The 18,881-nt window shown below is 54.1% G+C and overlaps 1 protein-coding gene across 5 annotated transcripts in view; it reads left to right on the top strand.

Moving 5' to 3' along the window:
- Col17a1 (collagen type XVII alpha 1 chain) overlaps positions 1 to 18,881 on the top strand; it is a 76,632-nt gene that overhangs the window by 45,647 nt on the left and 12,104 nt on the right. For all 5 annotated transcript variants that reach the window (XM_063244662.1, XM_063244663.1, XM_023567329.2 and 2 more), the window contains 25 exons: positions 30 to 188; positions 705 to 776; positions 2,103 to 2,174; positions 2,907 to 2,978; positions 4,016 to 4,177; positions 4,535 to 4,615; positions 5,651 to 5,695; positions 6,513 to 6,701; positions 7,216 to 7,440; positions 7,778 to 7,807; positions 8,155 to 8,181; positions 9,125 to 9,151; positions 9,256 to 9,318; positions 9,923 to 10,027; positions 10,834 to 10,896; positions 11,470 to 11,505; positions 12,097 to 12,150; positions 12,387 to 12,422; positions 12,912 to 12,947; positions 13,554 to 13,616; positions 14,573 to 14,608; positions 14,862 to 14,933; positions 15,640 to 15,666; positions 16,395 to 16,430; positions 18,211 to 18,246. In XM_063244662.1, coding sequence (XP_063100732.1) covers positions 30 to 188; positions 705 to 776; positions 2,103 to 2,174; positions 2,907 to 2,978; positions 4,016 to 4,177; positions 4,535 to 4,615; positions 5,651 to 5,695; positions 6,513 to 6,701; positions 7,216 to 7,440; positions 7,778 to 7,807; positions 8,155 to 8,181; positions 9,125 to 9,151; positions 9,256 to 9,318; positions 9,923 to 10,027; positions 10,834 to 10,896; positions 11,470 to 11,505; positions 12,097 to 12,150; positions 12,387 to 12,422; positions 12,912 to 12,947; positions 13,554 to 13,616; positions 14,573 to 14,608; positions 14,862 to 14,933; positions 15,640 to 15,666; positions 16,395 to 16,430; positions 18,211 to 18,246 — 1,824 coding nt within the window. The remainder of the gene's footprint in view (positions 1 to 29; positions 189 to 704; positions 777 to 2,102; positions 2,175 to 2,906; positions 2,979 to 4,015; positions 4,178 to 4,534; positions 4,616 to 5,650; positions 5,696 to 6,512; positions 6,702 to 7,215; positions 7,441 to 7,777; positions 7,808 to 8,154; positions 8,182 to 9,124; positions 9,152 to 9,255; positions 9,319 to 9,922; positions 10,028 to 10,833; positions 10,897 to 11,469; positions 11,506 to 12,096; positions 12,151 to 12,386; positions 12,423 to 12,911; positions 12,948 to 13,553; positions 13,617 to 14,572; positions 14,609 to 14,861; positions 14,934 to 15,639; positions 15,667 to 16,394; positions 16,431 to 18,210; positions 18,247 to 18,881) is intronic.

Here is an 18,881-nt window from a genome sequence, read left to right as displayed (position 1 = left end):
CTCACTGACAAATGCATTTCTGCTTCCAGTGTCGGGCACCTATGACACCACCATCCTGGATGCCAACCTGCCCTCCCACGTGTGGTCCTCCACGTTGCCTGCAGGGTCCTCCATGGGTACCTATCACAACAACATGACCACCCAGAGCTCGTCCCTCCTCAACACCAACGCCTACTCGGCAGGGTCAGGTAGGCGGCAGACTAGGCACGGCTTCTTGCTATGTAATCAGAATAGCCACACCTCTACCCTGGAGCCCAGTGACCACCTGGGCATTTGCCATCCCCAGGGCAAATGGGGAGGTTTTCTACACCCAAGCACCCCAAGGTCGCACTGGAACTTCAGCTCACTGCTATCCAGAAGGTGCTTCTTCCGGTGGATGCTGTAGAAGGGAACACAGCAGTGGGGACCCAGAAGGCTGAAACGGGAGGAACACTGAAAGGATGCTAGGATCTATGGGAACTTGAGCAAAGCATTCAGCTTCTCTGTGCCCCAAGGAGCTTCCATAACAAGAATGCTGCAGTGACCCACTTCCCACCCCTGACTAAAAAACCCCTGTTGGCTGGGACCCAACATAAACCACAGCCTAATGCTTGGCTCCCTGCTGCCAGGTGACAGAACTGAACATGAAAGGTTTCCAAAAAACAAAAATGTAACCAGATGTAAAAACGCAACCCCTTCTTTCCCACCTCTTCTCTTCCTCGCAGTCTTTGGAGTCCCAAACAACTTGGCCTCCTGCTCTGCAACCCTGCAGCCGGGACTCAGCTCCTGCTCCTCAGGTCAGTGTCAACCCCCCAAATTGTCTTTTCCTACTGCTGGCATCCAGGGGTACAGGCACTCTTTCCAGTGAGGAAAGTGGGACATCTTTTCTGCCCACAAGCAGGAAAGACTTCACCATGCACTCTGTGACCAGTGGCCAAGGCCACAGCTGCACTTAGAGGCCCAATCAGACAGGACCCCACACCCCATGGGCAGTACCAAGGAGAGGGTCCCAGGCCACCAGCAAGCATCTTCTGTGCTGGTCCCTTCCTTTTCTAAGACAGTTGGAGAGATGGAAGCAAAGGGGCAAAGTGAGTCATAGCTTAAGGCATTTTCAGGACAGAAAGCGTTAACTTAGAAAGATCTTATTTCAGATCTTTATGTAGATCGGTAGCTCTCTGGGGCACCTACATAAGGGGGATACTATTTAGCTTCCTGCGCAAACACAGAACTATTTTAAATAAATATTTATTCACTGTTTCCCCATATATCGTACTAGTCCATAAAGAAATAAATTACCAGGCACATCTTCTTTCTAAATTTAGGTTCTCCCTGTCATATTGCAGTTAATAAATATAATATGTGGGCCCTTCTTTGTTTACTTGGCTAGTATCGCTGCAAGTGCAAATTTAGTGAGCAGATTTCCAACACCTCCCGGTTACTGGAGTCCCACCAGACCCAGAAAACCTAGTTCCCTGTTTGCCATCTTCCACCTTTGCTGTTACGTTTTGCAAAGTTCTGACTAAGCCAGGCCTAAGGAGAGGCTGAGCTGATAATAGTGGAAGCAGGATCTTGTGCTCCCAGGACAGACAGAGTAACAGAAACTGGGACGAAGGAGGAATAGGTTTTGCAATGTTAGTGAATAAACAGGGAGCCCTGGAAGGCATAGCGGTGGGAAGGGGAGTTTTCTCAGTCTGAGTCAGAAAGAAAAGTTGGAGGGAAAAGCGGAAGTCTGCCGAGTTAGCGTGCTTAGTCCCAGCGTGTCTGTGTCTATATGTTCACAGTGCAACAGGTCCACACAAATCACCCCAGGGTGCTGCAGGGAATAGGAGGTGCCTGCAATGTTTTAGCATTTCAAGGGACGCAGCAACACTTGCATGCTTGGGTGAACTGCGTCTGTTAAGCTGTGGGGCCCTAACTCCTCAGCAAAAGGAACCGGTGGGGAGGTGGAGGCACACGAAAACTGACGGTGTCACTAGCAGTTTCAAAGCAAGGCAGACTGAAAACCTGTCATCTGCAAAATTATTTGACACAAAAGTGGTTTGGGGACTTTGGGAGACACCTGCATCTAAGAGGGAGGCGTCTTCCTCCCACCTGCTCTTACCTGCTCTCAATCCCTCTCACAGTGTTCGGAATGCAGAACAACCTGGCCCCCAGCTCAGCTACTCTGTCCCATGGCACTGCCACCACTTCCACAGGTTGGTAGCCCAAGTTGAGTTTAGGGGCTGGGAACTGACAGATCTTTGAGGCTACAGCTGTCAATATCCCTTTCAGCGGCTCAGTCAGAAGGCCCATGAAAAGCACCTGGCCTTTCCTCCAAAGAGTCCCTACCCCAACCTAGAGATTGTGACCATCTGCTGGTCAGATTTGAGTTAAACACACAGGGGCATCTGTTCCATCAGTGACATCTGTGCCCTGTGGCGTGCCACCTGCATATCCTCATGGATTTCACAGCCCCGCTAGCCTGGGGATCCCTCCAGCCCACACTTACTCTGGCACAGTCATCTGTCATTGCACATCAGCCCACTGGCTGATTTGATGGTGAATCCCTGTGCCAAACTGGAAGCTGAGTTTGGGCAGAGGAGACACAAGCCTTAGGCTTTGCCTTCAGCTTGCCTACTGTTCAGCTGAGGGAACAGTGACAACAGGAAGGGAATGATATGTTATGCAGAAAGAAGGGACAGAGTGAGTCTAAGAGGACTTCCTGAAGGAGGGTGACCTTTAGAAAGTTCTAGATGGATGAGCATGGTGATACCCAAGAACATTCCATCAAAGCCCTCCTTGCTGCCCTGGTGGCTGGAGAAGCTTAAGTCCTTTGGTTGCTTCTCACCTGGGGAGGCCACCTCTCTGCCAGGGCTGATGAGCTGCTCAGGGTTACAGGAACCTTCCTTCTGTGCCAGCGAGCTCACTCTGTGCTTCTCCTCCCACAGCCTATGGTGTGAAGAAAAACGTGTCCCAGACCCCTGCTGCTGTGAGCACCAGTGTGTCCACCACCTCCGCTGGTGAGTGCTGCCCTCCTCTGCCAGGGACCAGCCCAGCACCCAGGCAGAATTACTTGGCTGTGACCCAAGGGCTACTGGAGGGGACAACAGAGTCCCCCATACATAGTCTGGGGTCCACAAATACAATTTGTCCCACAGGTCTTTTGAGTGTTTCTGTGCATACACAAAAAATGAGTATCCCCTGAACTGACCTTGGCCTTCCTGCCCAAGGGGGCAGGGAACCTTGCCCACCACACCTGCTCAGGATCTGCACTTACCCTCCAGCCACACCCTGGCCTAGAGTTCTTTCACCTTCCGCTGCTACATGTAGCTCACCCAGAGAACCAGGAACCAGGAAGCCTCTCGGAAGCTGCCAGCCCCTCCCTACTTCCTATAGACGCTTCATCAATTTGGGTTCCTACCAAACCCGGAGTCATTTTCTCCATTGCTCTGACCACAGTGTTGTTTCTGCTCAACAGTCATTAATTTAAAAAAAAAAATTACCAAACACCTACTTTGCTTAAGACAGATTCTCTTCTAAGTGCTGGAAAAATCAGTGATCAAAACAGGGTAGACTCTTGCCTCTCACCAACCCGATGACTCCAGTGGAGTAGGTAGATGACAAACACAAAGACAAAATATGCAAGAAAGAAGCAGAGAGTCTAAGGAGACCATAATTGATGTGGTAGAAACAGAAGTCCGTGTGTTGGGAACATGGTCAGAAAGAGCCTCTTCAGAGAGGCAGGCAACTCACCCATTAGTTAAAGGACCTCCCTAGCCATGAGGAGGTGATGGCCCGTCTGGTAAACATCCCATATTCCTGGGTTGAGGGACAGATGGTGACCACATGCCTGGCACTTCTATCAATGACCCCACCTCCTGAGGGCAGGGCCCAGCCAGGCAAAGAAGCTTCACAGTACCACTGCTGGGGAGAACAGGAGACCATCAAGAGCATTCAGCTGTCGCTCTTGTCTTCCTCCCTCCCTCTCTGGTCATCGCTTCCTTCTTCCTCTCTCGGCGCGTTTTCCTTCCTCTTCCTGGACCCTTTTCCTCCCCAGCCTGCACTACCAATGTCCAAAGCGATGACATCTTGCACAAGGACTGCAAGTTCCTGATCCTGGAAAAAGACAATGTGCCCTCCAAGAAAGAGACGGAGCTGCTGATCATGACCAAGGACAGCGGGAAGGTCTTTACTGCGTCCCCCACCGGCATTGCTACAAGTACGCCAGAGCCCCGTGCCTCAGGCTGCAGAAGCCCGAGGCTGAATGTCCCAGCAAGGAGGGCTGAGGCGGTTCTGCCATGAACCCAGGCTTTGCCATCCTAATGAAAAATGCCTGCCCTCAGAGGGTGTCCCAGGGGCTGTCTTGAATGCAGCAGAGCCATGAAAACTCAGGCAAACAGTTTCACTGGGCATCAGCAGGCCTAGCCACAAGCACAGATAGGAGAGATCAAACATATAAAACCAGGGCTTTCTTCACAACCGGCTATCCCTGGTCTGTCCAGGGAGCCAGGGAGATGGAGCAGGTGAGGAGGGGCAGGGAGAGAGCACAGCATAGCATCACGGGTTCCGGGCACAGCTTCTTTTTCAGAAGACACACTGAAAAAAGAGAAGGAGGCTGCCTACACTGCTGACACCTGCCTGAAAGCAGAAGCCAATGGTAAGGACAAACCCGGCTGTTGTTCACCTTGATTCCAGCCAAGCCACATTTTACTTCTTGGCCTCCTGAACTCTGCTGCTCAGTGTGGCCCTCAAAGCAGCAGCACTGGCAGTGAGCACCCGGATCCTCCGCAGCCCCCAGGGCCCGCTGCTATACAGGAGGCTCCCTGGGAGGGTCTGTATGCAGAGCCTTCCTCTGTCCTCCGGCCTGGCCAAGCCAACCCTTTTCTCACTCTTCCAGGCCTCCCCTAATTCTCAAAAGGAACAGACAAGAGCCTTGCAAAGTCTTTGTTAGCTTTATTTTTTTTTCCCAAATATATGGATTCTGTCTTGGGTAAACATACTTCTTCACAAAGTCTTGCAGCATCTCTCCAAACAATTGATTTCAGAGAGGTCAGTCAAGGAAGGGAAATGCTAAGTCTTAGAACATTCTAAAGTAAATGCAAACTAAGTCAGTTACCACCCTAACAGTAAAGAGTTTAGAACCCGACTTCAAATCTCCAAATCATCAAGGTTAGTGATTCCTGAGACTGTAGGGGTGAAGCCGGGGCTATGAATTGCCAGACATCTCCATTCCCTCCACCTGTGGAGAGAGACAGCGATGCCTCCAAGGAGGGGGAGCTGCCAATCACGACAAAGTCCTGTAGCCAAGAGATCAGCATCATTGCTGGGCATGCAGCCCAGGGCAGACGTGTGGTAAGGGAGCATGAGGCCCTGAGTCCAATCCCCAGCCCCCAAAAGAAAAAAAAATGTCAGAGTCGTTTCTCACCAGTGTGTTTGCCGTTTGAATGCAACCATCACCCAACATGACTTCCGGAAATACTGATACGTAAAGCTTTAAGGCTTCAAGAGTGTTTTAATGCTGCACTATCTTTCACTGTCACTTGCTGGCCACGCCATGTCTTCATGGATGCGGTTGTAGTAAATCCCAGGTTGCTGAGACCTGGGTGCTCACTGCTCTGTAAGGTGCCTTGGGGATCAAGGTGTCCCTAGAATCCACGTACAAGCCCAGAGCCAAACCCGTGTATCCTTTCAGGAGAAGTGAAGGCAGCAACCACCAACGGCAAGTCTGCCTCCAAAGGTGGGTAGAAGGGGACCCCACAGGACGGATGGGGGCGGGTGTGGTTAGGTGACAGGTGACCACCCCTTGCTGCTATGGCTCAGAAAGGAGCAGGCAGGCTGTGGGCTGGCAGTGGCCTCAGAAGGAGCTCAGCTCATGGGATGGAGCCTCGCAGGCCCCTCTCTCCTACCCAGCGGCCATTGAAGTCCCTGAGTGTTAAGGTCTCTTGCCAGGGCAAGAGCCACCACCAGAGCTCCCTCATGGGCCAAGGTGGCGTGGAGCCTTAACAGTTCTGCCCTCGCCTCCACCCTGTGTTGTGACAGGAGCCGTCATCCAGTCTTAGCCCCTCATTGTGGAAAACTGCAGGCCCTGTTCTTTAAAACAACTTTTTGGGTTTATCGGTCCCACTAAGTACTGAATATGACTCTAGGTGCCCTGAGGACCCCAAAACATGAGCCGCGGGAAGCCTGCGAGGTTAGGTGTGGTGGGATGCAGGAGGCTGCAGCAGGTCATGGGTGAGGAAGGTTTCTGAGCCTGTGCCATGTGCCATGGCCTCAACTGGTTACAAAGCTTGCCTCGTTTTACTCAATAACTGTCCTATGTAGACAATCTCAACACCATCTCAAGGTTAAGCGACCTTGTCAAAGTCATACAGCTCAAGCTCTGAACTGCCAGATTTCCTCTCCCCATTAGCTACTGCTGCTTGCACAGAGATGTGCAGAAGCTTAAAAAGCCCCTTTCCAGCATTCAGGCCACAGGAAGTCACCCACGCTGGGAATTTGGAGAGAAAGGGGCAGAAATACCTGCTATCACCTGGTCGTTCCTGTCTTTTCTATAGAAATTCATGCTTATGACCACTTCAGCGGAGCTGGCGCTGGAGGCGGAAATGGCAGCGGCGGAGGACTGTGGGGGGCCGCACCCTCCTGGTGCCCCTGTGGCTCCTGCTGCAGCTGGTGGAAGTGGCTGCTGGGCCTGCTGCTCACCTGGCTGCTGCTCCTGGGACTGCTCTTTGGCCTCATTGCCCTGGGTAGGTGCAAGGGGCACAGGGCAGGCTGCATGGTGGGCAGCAGGATGTGCCCAGGCTCGCTGCTCTGGCAGAAGAAGGCATTAGCCAGAGGTCATAGAGTCGGGCCATGGAGCCTGAGACTATAGACACAAACCCCACATTGCTGCAGAGGAGGAAACTGAGGCAGGAGGCGCCTGGCTCAGGGCACAGGGTCACTAAACGTGGAGCTGGGATTCTAAAACAGCCTTGGCCCCACTTGCCCTCTGTGTCCTCCTGTGGCTTCCTGTGGCTGTCAGCTCAGGACCTTCAAGGGTCCCTTCAGCTTCCCCCCTTCAGGGGGAAGGGAGAGCTTTGTCACCCCGCTCAGGTGACAGTTTCCAAGAGGGTGGTGACAGGTTAACCCAGGTCCACATTACCAGGCCAGCAGAGTGGGCTCAAGGGCATGAAGAAGCCACCTTCTGCACAGGGAGTGTCTGCAGGGTGCAGGGCGGGGCTCTCACTGATGGAGCCTTGCCTGTCTGCTGTTCGTTTGCAGCGGAGGACATGAGGAAGCTGAAAGCCCGTGTGGACGAGCTGGAGAGGAGGCAGGGCAACGAGATTTACTATGAGACGGAAAGCAGCCACAAGGAACGGCTGCAGGGTGCCTCACCTGACGAGGGGGCCGGGGCAGGCAGGGCCGGATTCGGTGGCAGCGGTGGCCTCAGCCAGGAGGAACTGTGGCTGTTTGTGAGAAACAGGCTGCTGCTGGAGCAGGAGAAGGGTGAGTCCCATCGGGTCAGAGTCAGGTCTGGCTCACCCCAGCGGCTCAAGGCTTTACCTTTGAGTGACAGGTGTCCGAGTGCTCACCACAAGCCCCTCTCAGCCTCCCTCCCACTGCCATTCTGTTCACAGCCCCAAGAAGCACGGAGGGAGCAGCAGCACTAGGACCCCATGTGGCTTTGGGAAAACTGAGTCTGGGAGAGCATGGTGGCCCAGATCAAGTGTAGAACCCAGTTCTTTGTACAGCCTCAGTTTCCCCCCCTTGGCCCGTGACTACCTGTCATGTGTGAGGGATGCAGAAGATGTGACCCTAACTCAGGATTTACTTGCTTTTCCAGGAAATCTCCGAGGAAGCCCTGGCCCTAAAGGTACCATGATGACCTGAGCCCTTTCCTCATTCTCGCTCCTGCAGTGGGAGGCAGTGTCCGGGTGATTGGGAAGCATTTCTTGCTTTTTCCGAAAGGAAGGATGAGAAGCTGAACCACCTTCCTGGAGGGCTGAGCACTGGCTTCACAGTCAGGAGAGCTTAGCATGGCCTAGGTGGCATCTAGGAAAGGCTCAGTGACCTCCCCAAGTGCTACATACGGGAACAGAGAGACCACACTTGTGTCCCCTGACATATGGCTCAATATTGTCACACAGCTGTGAAGTACCATGAAGAGAAGAACCCTTGGGTTCCTCTGTGTCTCATATTTTCATTTCTTTCTGATTTTAGGTGACATGGGAAGTCAAGGTCCAAAAGGTAAATATAACATGGATATTTTCACCTTATTTTTATTGTTTTATTAGTACACATTTACATTTGTTGTTCAGAGTTGGCAAATGTGTGTAACATATCTTAATCCCTTTTCTCATCCTTTTCCCTGACCTCCTTCCGTCTCCTGAGCCCTTCCCCTCTGAGAAAGATCTAGAGTGATTTAAAGTGGGGTCCTCAGCCCCGGGGCTGGGGACCAGTGCCTGCCAGTGGCTGGTTAGGGACCAGATGCACATCAGGAACACGGGAAGCTCCCCACCCTTCTCATCACTGGAGTTACAGCCTGAGTTCCAGCTCCTGTCCAGTCAGGAGGAGGAGTAGGAGGAAGGGGCGGTGTCTAACCCTGAGGGCCCCACTGGACACAGGGACATTCTCCTTGCCCTGTCTGTCTGGGCTGGACAACGTCCAGTGTACATGGAAACTGCCAAAAGGTCTCTCTGGAGCCACTTCCAGGGCTCCAGTTCAGTAGACCTGGCCAAGTTCAGGAGCCTTTGGTCCTAATCGACCCAGCTGATTCTGTGGCCAGGGTGCCCAGCCACATTGAGAACCACCCCTCCAGGTGACACAGGCAGCTTACTGTCCTAGAGATCCTAGCACGGGAACTGAGCCCCCCCCCCCCCATTTCTCCTCATTCCCTGCCTGCAGCCCACACCCAAGACCCAGCTGGGGACCAGACCTGACGGTTCTAGGCCCCAAACCTAGTGCTGTTGAGTAAAATCTAGCTCCACAGGACTGCAGATGAGCCCGTTTCTTACTGCAAGTGGGTCCCAAGTAGTTTACAGGACATAATTATACTAAAAATGTATTTATGTTCATCTGCAATGCAAATGTACCTGGATGTTGTATCTTCATTAGCTAACCTGGTCCTGCCGATGGCTCCTGAGAGCTGGGTAGGGTCCTCTGGCTGATGTCTTTACCTTTGCTCCTGCAGGAGACCGAGGCCTCCCTGGGACTCCAGGTGTGTAAGCCAGACGACTTTCGGTGCTGCTGGTCCATGGCAGCTCCATCGTGGCTGCTGCCTCAGGAAGAAATAGAGGCTGAGGCCTTCTTGTGTGTCCACAGGTATCCCTGGACCCTTGGGTCACCCTGGTCCAGAAGGACCAAAGGGACAGAAAGGCAGTGTGGGTAAGAGCTGAATTTTCCATTCTTTCACACACACACACACACACACACACACACACACACACACACACAGGCTCGTTCACTCAGGAAATGCATATTAGGGGTCTTCAGTGTGCCAAGCTTTAGTGTTTTAGCAGACAGCCCAGGACCCCAACAGGGAGACCCCTAAGGGGTGGGGGGAGACAACCAGTGCAGGAAACAAGCAGAGTCTTAGCAGACCAGCGGGTGCTGTGTGACCTGAGAAGACAGGCCCTGGGGGGACCCCAGGCGCAATGGGGCTCAATAGAGGGGCAGGGAGCAGACACAAAAATGGAGAGGAAGCAGGCACCAGAGGCCCCAAGGGCGAGTTCAGAAAACAGCAGCAGAGGAAGATGGTAGCTGGAAAGTGCTGAAGGGGTAGCCAGGGAGAGCCATGCAGGCCTCTGGGCCAGTGTGAGGACAGAGCGCTCCCTGCAGTGAGCTGCACTGCACGCTTTGTCACTGCTAACCTCCTCGGTGTTAGCAGTGGAATGTCCCAGGGGGGCATTCTGCTGCTGATGTGTGGCCTGCGGAGCCCACAGCTGTGGCATGGAGCCCTAACCGTGAGGATGGTCATTCCTTTCTTCAGGAGATCCTGGCATGGAAGGACCCATGGGCCAGAGAGGGCGAGAAGGCCCCATGGGACTGCGTGGTGAACCAGGGCCTCCTGGGTTTGGGGAGAAAGGAGACAGAGGTAAGAGAGGATTCCTGCATCAGGAGGCTTAGCTATGTTGAGATAGATAGATAAACAGAAAGACAGATGTAACTGGGAAATCAAACCCAGAGCTTTGTGCATGCCAGGCAAGTGCTCTGCCACTGAGCTGCAGCCCCAGCCCCATCCTTGCTCCTCTCCATGTCTCCCTGCCGCCTTGCTCCGGAAGTGATTGTTGAGCGCTTTCTTTGAACTGATCTCCACACTAGGCCCTGTGGTGACAGTGGACAAATGATGGGAACCTTAATGCTTGGGACTCAAAGAAGGTCTGAGTGAAGCATCCTTTACACCTTGGAGTGCCCAGCCGAGCAAAGCCAAGGGGACAGCAGAGGGCAGGGGCTCATGGAGGGTGAGGTGGAGTGCAGGACCCTGCAGGGAGGGAGGCAGAACTCCAGGTGCAGACCCTACACGGAGGGGCCTGGGAAGGTTTTGTAATTCAATCCTTAACCGCAGAGACCTGTTTTATCAGAGGAAACCAAGACAGGTGCCCAAGATCCTCTAATGCTGAAGGACTGAGCAGAATTCTACTTTTAGTCCCGCTTTTCTCTTAAAGATTTCACCCAAGCAGCCAGTATTTATCCAGTGCCTCCTAGGTTCTAGGTTTCATGGAAAATTAAGGATCTGGGGGTAGAAACTGGGAGTCATTAATTAGTGGCTTCCCTAAGGCACCAAATGGATATACAGCCATGGTGGGGTAGGAAACGTCCCCTCCTGAGAGTACCACTGGCCAAGGGACAGCCAGGTCGGGGGACTCTCTCGAAGAGCTCTGTGCCCCCATTTCTCCTCAGGAGCCGCTGGTGAACCCGGTCCTCAGGGCCCTCCTGGTGTCCCAGGTTCTGTGGGCCCGAAAGGTACGTCAAGGGCCCAGGGCTGCATCCAGACTTGCAGAGAGGGCCCCATCCCTGACCAACCGATGGTAGAAATGCAGGGGTGGGGCATGGGTCCTGAATTCCCTTACTCTGTGGACTCCCCGAGGGTCGAGGGGGGCTGCAAGTTTGGCCCCATTGCCTCCTGTTCAGTGGTCACCCTGTGTGGTCCCGTGGTGGGTAGGCAGATGGCGCAGGGATCAGAATCAGCTTTCCCTGCTGCTGGGCTCTCTGGATCACCCATCGAAAGCCACACGTCAGGGCAGCTGGGGGAACAGGCCCTTTCTCACAATTTGCTGCCCATCTGGCCCCCTGTTTTTCTGATCCATGCTCCAGCCCGACCAGGAAGATGTTAGAGTCCCGCAGCCTGGTTCTAAAGGAGGACACTGTACTGGGGTCCCTGCTGGACCCTCTGACATAGGGTCCTGGCCAGAATCTGCATCCACGCAGCCCTCACCAGCATGTGAGCTGCCTCCACCCCACCTGTCCATCACCCTGGGGCCCCGTAACCCCAGCCAGAGCCTGAGCCCCTGCCAATCATCTCTTCCTCCTTCTCAGGGTCCATCGGCTCTCCCGGCCCTCAGGGACCTCCAGGTCAGTGTGCTGCCTCTTGGAAGTAGGTGCTGTTTCTCGGGGAAAGAGAGGAGGGTTATTAAAAGGAAAACCAGACCTTTACAACACAAGGAGAAATTAGAGACAGCCCCCAGAGAGACATGGAACTCAAGGCTGCGAGTCCACAAGCCCCTGTCTCGGAGCATTGACGAGTCCTTCCCAGGCCCAGTCTGACCCGGTGCAGGGGTGTGAGCCCCCAGCAGCTTTCACAATAGGCAGTCGACAACCTGCCTGCACCTAGGCCACTGCATGCCTCTGCCTCATCCCCTGTGGACCAAAGAGTCCATCCTGCTACCCTGAGCATTGCAAGCTGCCACAGATGTCTCTACCAGGGTCCCGTGAGCTGTTTAATGCCAAAGCCGATGACCGGCAGGGCAAGGAACCTGGCCCGGGAAAGCTGCACAGGAGTTCATAGAGAGGAGCCTTTGCCTCTGACTCCAGGGTGTGTGCACCTGTGTGGTGTGTGTGCCAGGGTAGTATATGTGTGTGTGTATGTCCACACACACGTGCTTGTGTCTGTCCCCTCTGAGGATGGGACAGTCATCCACCTGTATGCTTTCCTCTGGTGAGCAGGCTTCACGGGTCTCCAAGGTCTCCGAGGTGAAGTAGGACTTCCTGGTGCCAAAGGTAAGCAGGGGGATGGGCCTAGGAGGAAGAGTGGGGTGCCCTGGGGATGCTCTGTGTTCAGGAAGTGGGGGTGCTGGGAGTGGCTGACAGACTCCGCCCACAGCCTGGGCAGCCCGCAAGGGCAAGAAGGGGACATGAGGTGGAGGCGGTGGGAGCTGGCTTCAGAGTCAGACACTGACCCATTCTGGCTGTCCCCTGCAGGGCTCTTTACAGCAATGCGTCTATTTCCTTTTCAGGTGACAAAGGACCTGTGGGAGCTCCAGGACCCAAAGGTACACCTTTCCCATCCTGGTCAGTTATCACTACAGTCTGCGTTGCTCCTAGAACCCAGAAAGGACCTCCAGGGCACTCTGAGAACACGTGTGACTCTGGTCCTCAGAGCCTGCAACTAAGAGGTGGCCAAGGGTTCCTCCTTAGCCAGTCTCTTAGATAGGGAAATCGAGGCACAAAGAAAAGAAAGCACCATCGTCATGTAACCGTGGTTGAGTGGTCCTCAGGGTACTGAGGTAACTACTCTGGTCCTCCTGAGCCCAGGTCACCTGCCCGTGAACCAGCAAGGCATTAGGTGAATTCGTGCCTGGTCTCTACCTTGGGAGAGACAGACAATGCTCCTCCGGCTTTCTCAGAGCTGGGCTTTGACTGCATCTCACTGCCAGGAGCTTACTTACCCTCAAGGCTCCCCCTGTAGCCCAGGAAACCTGGGTACCCAGGAATATGGTCTCCCTCACCCCAGATGGCTCACCCCACCCCATTTGTTTTAGGTGACCCCGGTGAGAAAGGACCCCGAGGCCTCACAGGTCAGTCTACACAGGAATCTGCTTTCCTCCGCTCATGATCTTTAAACCTCCCAGGCCCTGGCAGTGGGAAAAGTACAGAAGGACGGGGTAGACTCTGCCCACAAACCCTCAGGGAAACTGCTAGCTAGAAAAAGCACAAAGGTAGGCAAAGCTGTGAGTAGAAGACAAGCAAGGATCAGAGCACACAGTCTAAGCAGTAAAGGTTTGGGCAGAAAGGTGAGTTTATAGCTGCCACTGACTCTTTGGGGGAATCCAGCTGGGAAGATTAATAATTCTCAAAGTAGCATCAAGTTCTTCTCTGGCACCCTCTCTGCCACATTCCTCAAGTGGCACGATTGCAAAGAAACCTGACAGTGATACGTGACCACAGGCATAGCTTCCGGGGAGTGGCACCCATACACGCACCGTGGGGTCACAGTTGGCTTCTAGATCGGCAAGCCTGCTGCCCAGGGGAGGGGCCGTGGCCCTGAACTGAGAGTCAAAGCAGCAGTTCCCACCCCGCCTCCTCTGGGGGTCTGGGGGACAGGCATGGTGGGTGTGGGACCAAGTGGGACCTTTCGTGGTAGTTCAGCATGTGGTGCTTACCTGGCCCTCTGTCCGTTGCAGGCGAGCCTGGCACGAGAGGTTTACCGGGGGCTGTAGGTGAGCCCGGAGCTAAGGGACCGATGGGTGAGTGTCACGAGCAGTGGCTGAGTGGGGTCTGCCCTGTGAGAGTGACGGTCATCATGGCTTACAAAGACCCTTCCAGAGCTATCTCCCCCACTCCCTCTCCTGCTCACCCCAGGCCAGGCCCACTTGCCAGGCCACTTCCTGGCCTGAGCCTCCCTCTGAAGGGTCTCATTGCTCCCAGGCAGACTTGGCAGGGCATAGCCCACCCACCCCTGTACCAGCCTGTACAGGGCAGACTAGGGTAGTGGCCCTTTGAAGCCCCAGTACTCTACCCCAGGACCAGGCCAGGCAGCCCTCATGAAGGCACCTGTGAAATCAGCCCAATGCCAGGCCTTGGCACTGAGTCCCACCAAGGAGATGTGGCCCCTTGATGGTTTATTTAGCCGACTGTTAGTAAGAGCCACCTGCATGCAGGGAAAATAAGACAATCAGCATATGAGAGGTCACCCCTGTGAGAGGTGACCGGTGGCAAAAGCTACCAAATGCCAATGAAGGTACAGTTCAGGGGAAAAGTTCTTCCTGCCAGAAGGGGCAAGAAGGTGACATTTCAGATTGAAAAATGGCCCATGCAGTGAGGGCAAGGTGAGTAAAGACGGGAAGAACAAGGGAAGGATGCAGCTTTGGATAGAGACACGGAAGCTGCCTAGAGCAGAGGCAAACAGAATCGGGAGGGCCTTGCCCTCCGCCACGCACAGGAAGCAAACACTCAGGAGTGTCCAGGCCCTCTGGGCTCCATGGGAGCTCTGGCCCGGTCAGCAGGAACAGAGATGACGGTTAGGACATGGGGAGGGGTGGGGAGAAGTCTGTATCCAGAGTGAAACCAGGCCAGGGCTTCTCCCCAGCAATGGCCCCTGCCTGGGAGGCGGTGTGCTCTGAGGCTGCTAGGGCAGGAGAGGAAAGAGTCCCAGACTCAGCTCAGGAAGTAAATGACAGATTTTGCATTTCTGCTTTGCCAGGCCCTGCTGGCCCCGATGGACTCCAAGGTCCAAGAGGTTGGTCTTCTCCCTCACCATCTGCCCCTGCCGTCCAATCCCTGCCCTACCCACATTCCTGCTGGTGCTCCAGTCCCCATCGTTATGATGCTGGAGGGACACATAGCCTGGGGCATCATGAGTGGCCCCGTTCCTGCCCTCCTCCTCCTTCCCACTGGCCAGCAAGCCAGCAAAACCCTGGGAAGCCTGTGCTCACAGGTGCTGGGGGTGAGCCCTCCTCGGGGAAACACCTCATGGCCCATGCCCTCCCCAGGTGAAAAGGGCCTTACAGGTGCGCCTGGAACCCGGGGCCCTCCAGGACCTTCCGGAGACCAAGGAAAGCCAGGTAACAGGGCCGGAAGAGGGAGCTGCCATGCTGAGCCTGCACCCTGGCGTGCACAGGGTGTGGGTGTTTCTCAAAGTGCATGGATGTGTGTGTGCATGGCTGTGCGTGTGCATATACAAGTGCACCTCCCGGGCCTCATCCCGTTTTCCTTCCAAGCCCAGCAGGGGCCCACACAGCCGGCCATGCTGCCTGGGAGGGCAGCAACCTGGCAACTTGGAAGAGGAGGGTTAACAGCTAAACCTAGGTGCTCCAGAAAGGGGAAGGAGTCCCCTAAAATCGCAGACCTCAACAGCAGCTCATTATCTCACCTCTGGGCCTTGGGGCCTTTCCCTTCCTGCCCTCCTCTCCCCCACTGGCACCTACCCACCCTGGAGAGAAGCCCTGGTGGGGGGAGGGGTTCCATGGCCATGCATTTGGGGTTCCTGGCTCACCTCAGATTCCAGAAGCATCTATGAGCCAGAACAGGCCCAGAACCAGCAACCAAGGAAGTAGCGGGTCATTTCACTGCAAAGCTCCAGAACTCGTTCTACTCCAGGACTGGAAGGAACATGGACTGCCTCCGTCCCACTCCCTCTGCATGGCTTTTCCTCTGGCTCCCACCGACCCCTCCTGGGCCAAATCTTCCTGCCTCTGCAGGGTCAGGGTGTAGGTGCTTGGGGCCACTCTCAGCCCTGAGACTCTTACCTCCTGTGTCTTATTTTTGCAGGTCTCACAGGACCCCGAGGACCTCAGGGTGAGTCATAGGGTTCCTCCCACCCACCTTCTCTCCTAGGACAGAGCCCTAGGCCAGCGCTTCTCCTCCAGGCTCCTGAATGCCCTGTCCTCCCTCAACCCCCAGAAACCACAGGCTCAGGGCCTCCCCCTGGAAGTCTTGAGAAGCACCTTAGGGAGGAAAACCGAGGGTAGACTGTGTACTGATTCTGTCTTCCTGGGATTAACTCCTCTGGTGCAGGGATGCCCAGGACAAGGCTCATGGGGACCTATTGTTGGATAGGAGTTCTGAAGCCCACAGAGGACCATATCCCCCACTGGCATGATGGGGTGGGCCCTCGCCTCATTCAGGGGACTCAGTTTCTCTGGAACAGGGTCTTTAGGGTTTGAGAAGCCATCACCATGCTGGGCTCCTCATTTCCTAAAGGACTCTAGGCAGAGACTAAGATGAACCAGGCAATGGGGGCTGAATGCACAGTGACATCTGCCAGGCCCCCGAGAAGGCAGAAGGCAAGCAGGCCCAGAGTGGCTACAATGCCAAGGGGCCACATCCCGACCAGCTGACCCATGGCCTCTGCTACCTGCAGCCCAGTGATTGCCCTGTTTCCCAGAGAGAATAGGACCCAAGGGCCCCTGAGCTAGAGCTGCAGGCCGGGTTGGCGTGGCTGTGCTGGGTACCAGTTAGTTACCTAGGCCTCCTGGAACTGCAGGGCCCAGTTACCCTGCCTGACCTGTTTTTAATCATATCAGGACTTCCTGGGACCCCTGGCCGACCAGGGAGTAAAGGTAAGTGACTTTCCAAATGAGATTCTCTTTCTTTACAAGACCATTTTTTTGCAGGAAGGAGGGCTTGGCAGGAGGGAGGCCCCTCTCCAGCCAAAGTCTGGGCCAACAGTGGCATCTAGTGGCTCCAGCTGAGGGCTGAGAGGTGGGAGCTCCATCAATGCCAAACAACAGCCCTGGGTCCCCCCTTAAGCCCCATCCCCAAAGCTGAGCCCTGTTCTCACATCTCCAGGCTGCTGTGACACAAGGTCAGGGAGGGTGCTTCCTGACCCTGACTTCCCAGCCCCTCCTGGGCTGCCTCAGAAACACGCCTCCCTTACGCTGGGTCCCCACTAGCGTGAGTTCTCCCCAGGACAGAGCTGCCCTTGGCTTAACCCTTCGCATAGGCTTTGGTGTTACTGGGGTACCCGAGGCTCCCGAGAGGTGGCTGTGTAGGCAGAGAGGAGTGTCACAACCTAGTAGGAGGGCAAAGTTAAGAACCAAGGTGCGACACAACCCTCAGGAGTCCGGCTGGGGCGGCTGGTGTGCAAACTCCAGTCCAATTCTGCCCCTTGAGGCTCTAGCCCTCAGCAAGCCCAAGAAGACACAGCGCCCACGCCCAGGCTTCCTGTGTCTCTGTGACCCCATGCTTCTGAGCCCTGACACCCTGTAGTTGTGCTGTTGTGACCAGTCACTGTCACCCTCCAGGGACCCTAGGAGTAAACCTTCCAAGAACAGTTCCCAATGGCCGCTTGAGCCAAGCGGTTTAGGGGGATAAATAAACATAATCCAAAACAATGGCAGCTGAGTTCCATCAGACTTGCAGGGTTCAGTATACCAGAAACACTGTTCTTCCTGTCCAAGAGGGCTTCAGATCCCATCTCCAACCCTGCACCACCCTTGGGTAAAGACTGGAGTGGATATCTTATCTCGTGTTGGATTTTGCTCCAACAAAACCCACTCAGCAGCGTCTTCTGTCTTGCTCTGGGCCCCTGGCAGGTGAAGAGTGAGCAGAGACATATATGTTGCCCTTTTGTTGCCCACAAAACTTTGGAAATGAAAAAGAAGCCCCTCAAAAATGCCCAGCTAGGGATGGGGATGTAGCTCAGTGGTAGAGTGCTTGTCTAACATGCACAAGGCCCTAAGTTAAATCCTCAGTACCCCCCAACACACACACAAAAGAATTCCCAGGTAAGGGGCTTTTTTGCTCCCTTGATTCCTTGGTTTCCACAAGCCCACCTATGGATTGCAGGGTAGACACTGAATTCTACTTCTTCTTCTTGGAAGTCCTTCATGAGCCTTTGGGATTTCCACACTCAGAGACACGTGGCAGGAAAGAGCTGTGACTTTCTGTAACTTAGGATTTCTCAGATTATCAACCACATAGCTCCTGTTCCTATCATGCCCGGGAGGTAGAACTCAGAGGAGCATGCTGGGACCCCCAGTCCACATCATGGGCTCATGGCCTCTGTCCATTGTCCTGTGACTGATTTTCTCACCTAAGGTGGTTCCCAGGAAGAGAGGATGGAGAAGGAGCTTGTGACTGACTCACATCAGCCTCATTCCAGCCTCACTTCCCTTATCCTCTGGGAAGCCCCTCTCTGCATGTGGATTGATGCTCAGACCTCCTGGATCTGAGACAGGCTGAGAGATGTCCTGAAAACCCCTTGAAATTCATTGAAATACCTTTAGACTGAGGGCAGCAGCCATGAGTGGGCCGCGTAGGCAATCAATCAGAAGCTTTGAAAATGTATTGAGCCACTAATTGATCTTCCTGACCTCTCCTCCTCATTCTCCCACCCAGGTGAACCAGGCACCCCAGGCAGGATCACAACTTCAGGTACGCAGCCAGGGAGAGATGCTCCCTGCAGTTCCCTTACCTCTCACATGCACCAATTACCTAAGTGGCCCTTCTTGAGCAAGGTTCAAGGTCTCTTTTCAAATGAATGCTTTGCAGTCTTGTAGGCTTGAGCCTGTAGTGGTGAGATCTTGGGACTCCTAAAATGACTTTAAATTACTTTTCTTATTGTCCTGATGCAAAGTACTTGGTAACTTTTTTGCTTGTTTTGAGACAAACACTCACTGTGTCACTGTGCAGCTCAGGATGTCCTTGAACACACTTTGTGTAGCCACGACTCCTCAAGCTTGTGGCAATTCTCCTGTTTCAATCTCCTGAGTGTTGGGGTTACAGATGTGTGCCATACTGCCCAGCTTTTGGCTTCTTTTTACTGTTAATCTTTTCAGCAACCACATACTTCAAGGTACCAACTTTTCAGGCACTTTCTCTTTGATGAAGCTACAAACTTTGTGCATTTGTCTCTGCCATTTTCTTCTGATTATCACTATAAATCTGGTTTAAAAATATCAAGTAGTACTACAGTATGAAAGTCGGGCTACCTCAGAATTTTCTTTGCCAGATTGAGTAGTTGTTTTTTTCTTAATCTCAGCCTCCTACAAAGCCTCAGAACAGGAGCA

The sequence above is a fragment of the Cavia porcellus genome, unplaced genomic scaffold (assembly GCF_034190915.1).
Source record: "Cavia porcellus strain 051 isolate PalLab524CR breed Dunkin Hartley unplaced genomic scaffold, mCavPor4.1 scaffold_2, whole genome shotgun sequence".
NCBI lineage: Eukaryota > Metazoa > Chordata > Mammalia > Rodentia > Caviidae > Cavia > Cavia porcellus.
This window is presented reverse-complemented; position numbering and strand designations above follow the sequence as displayed.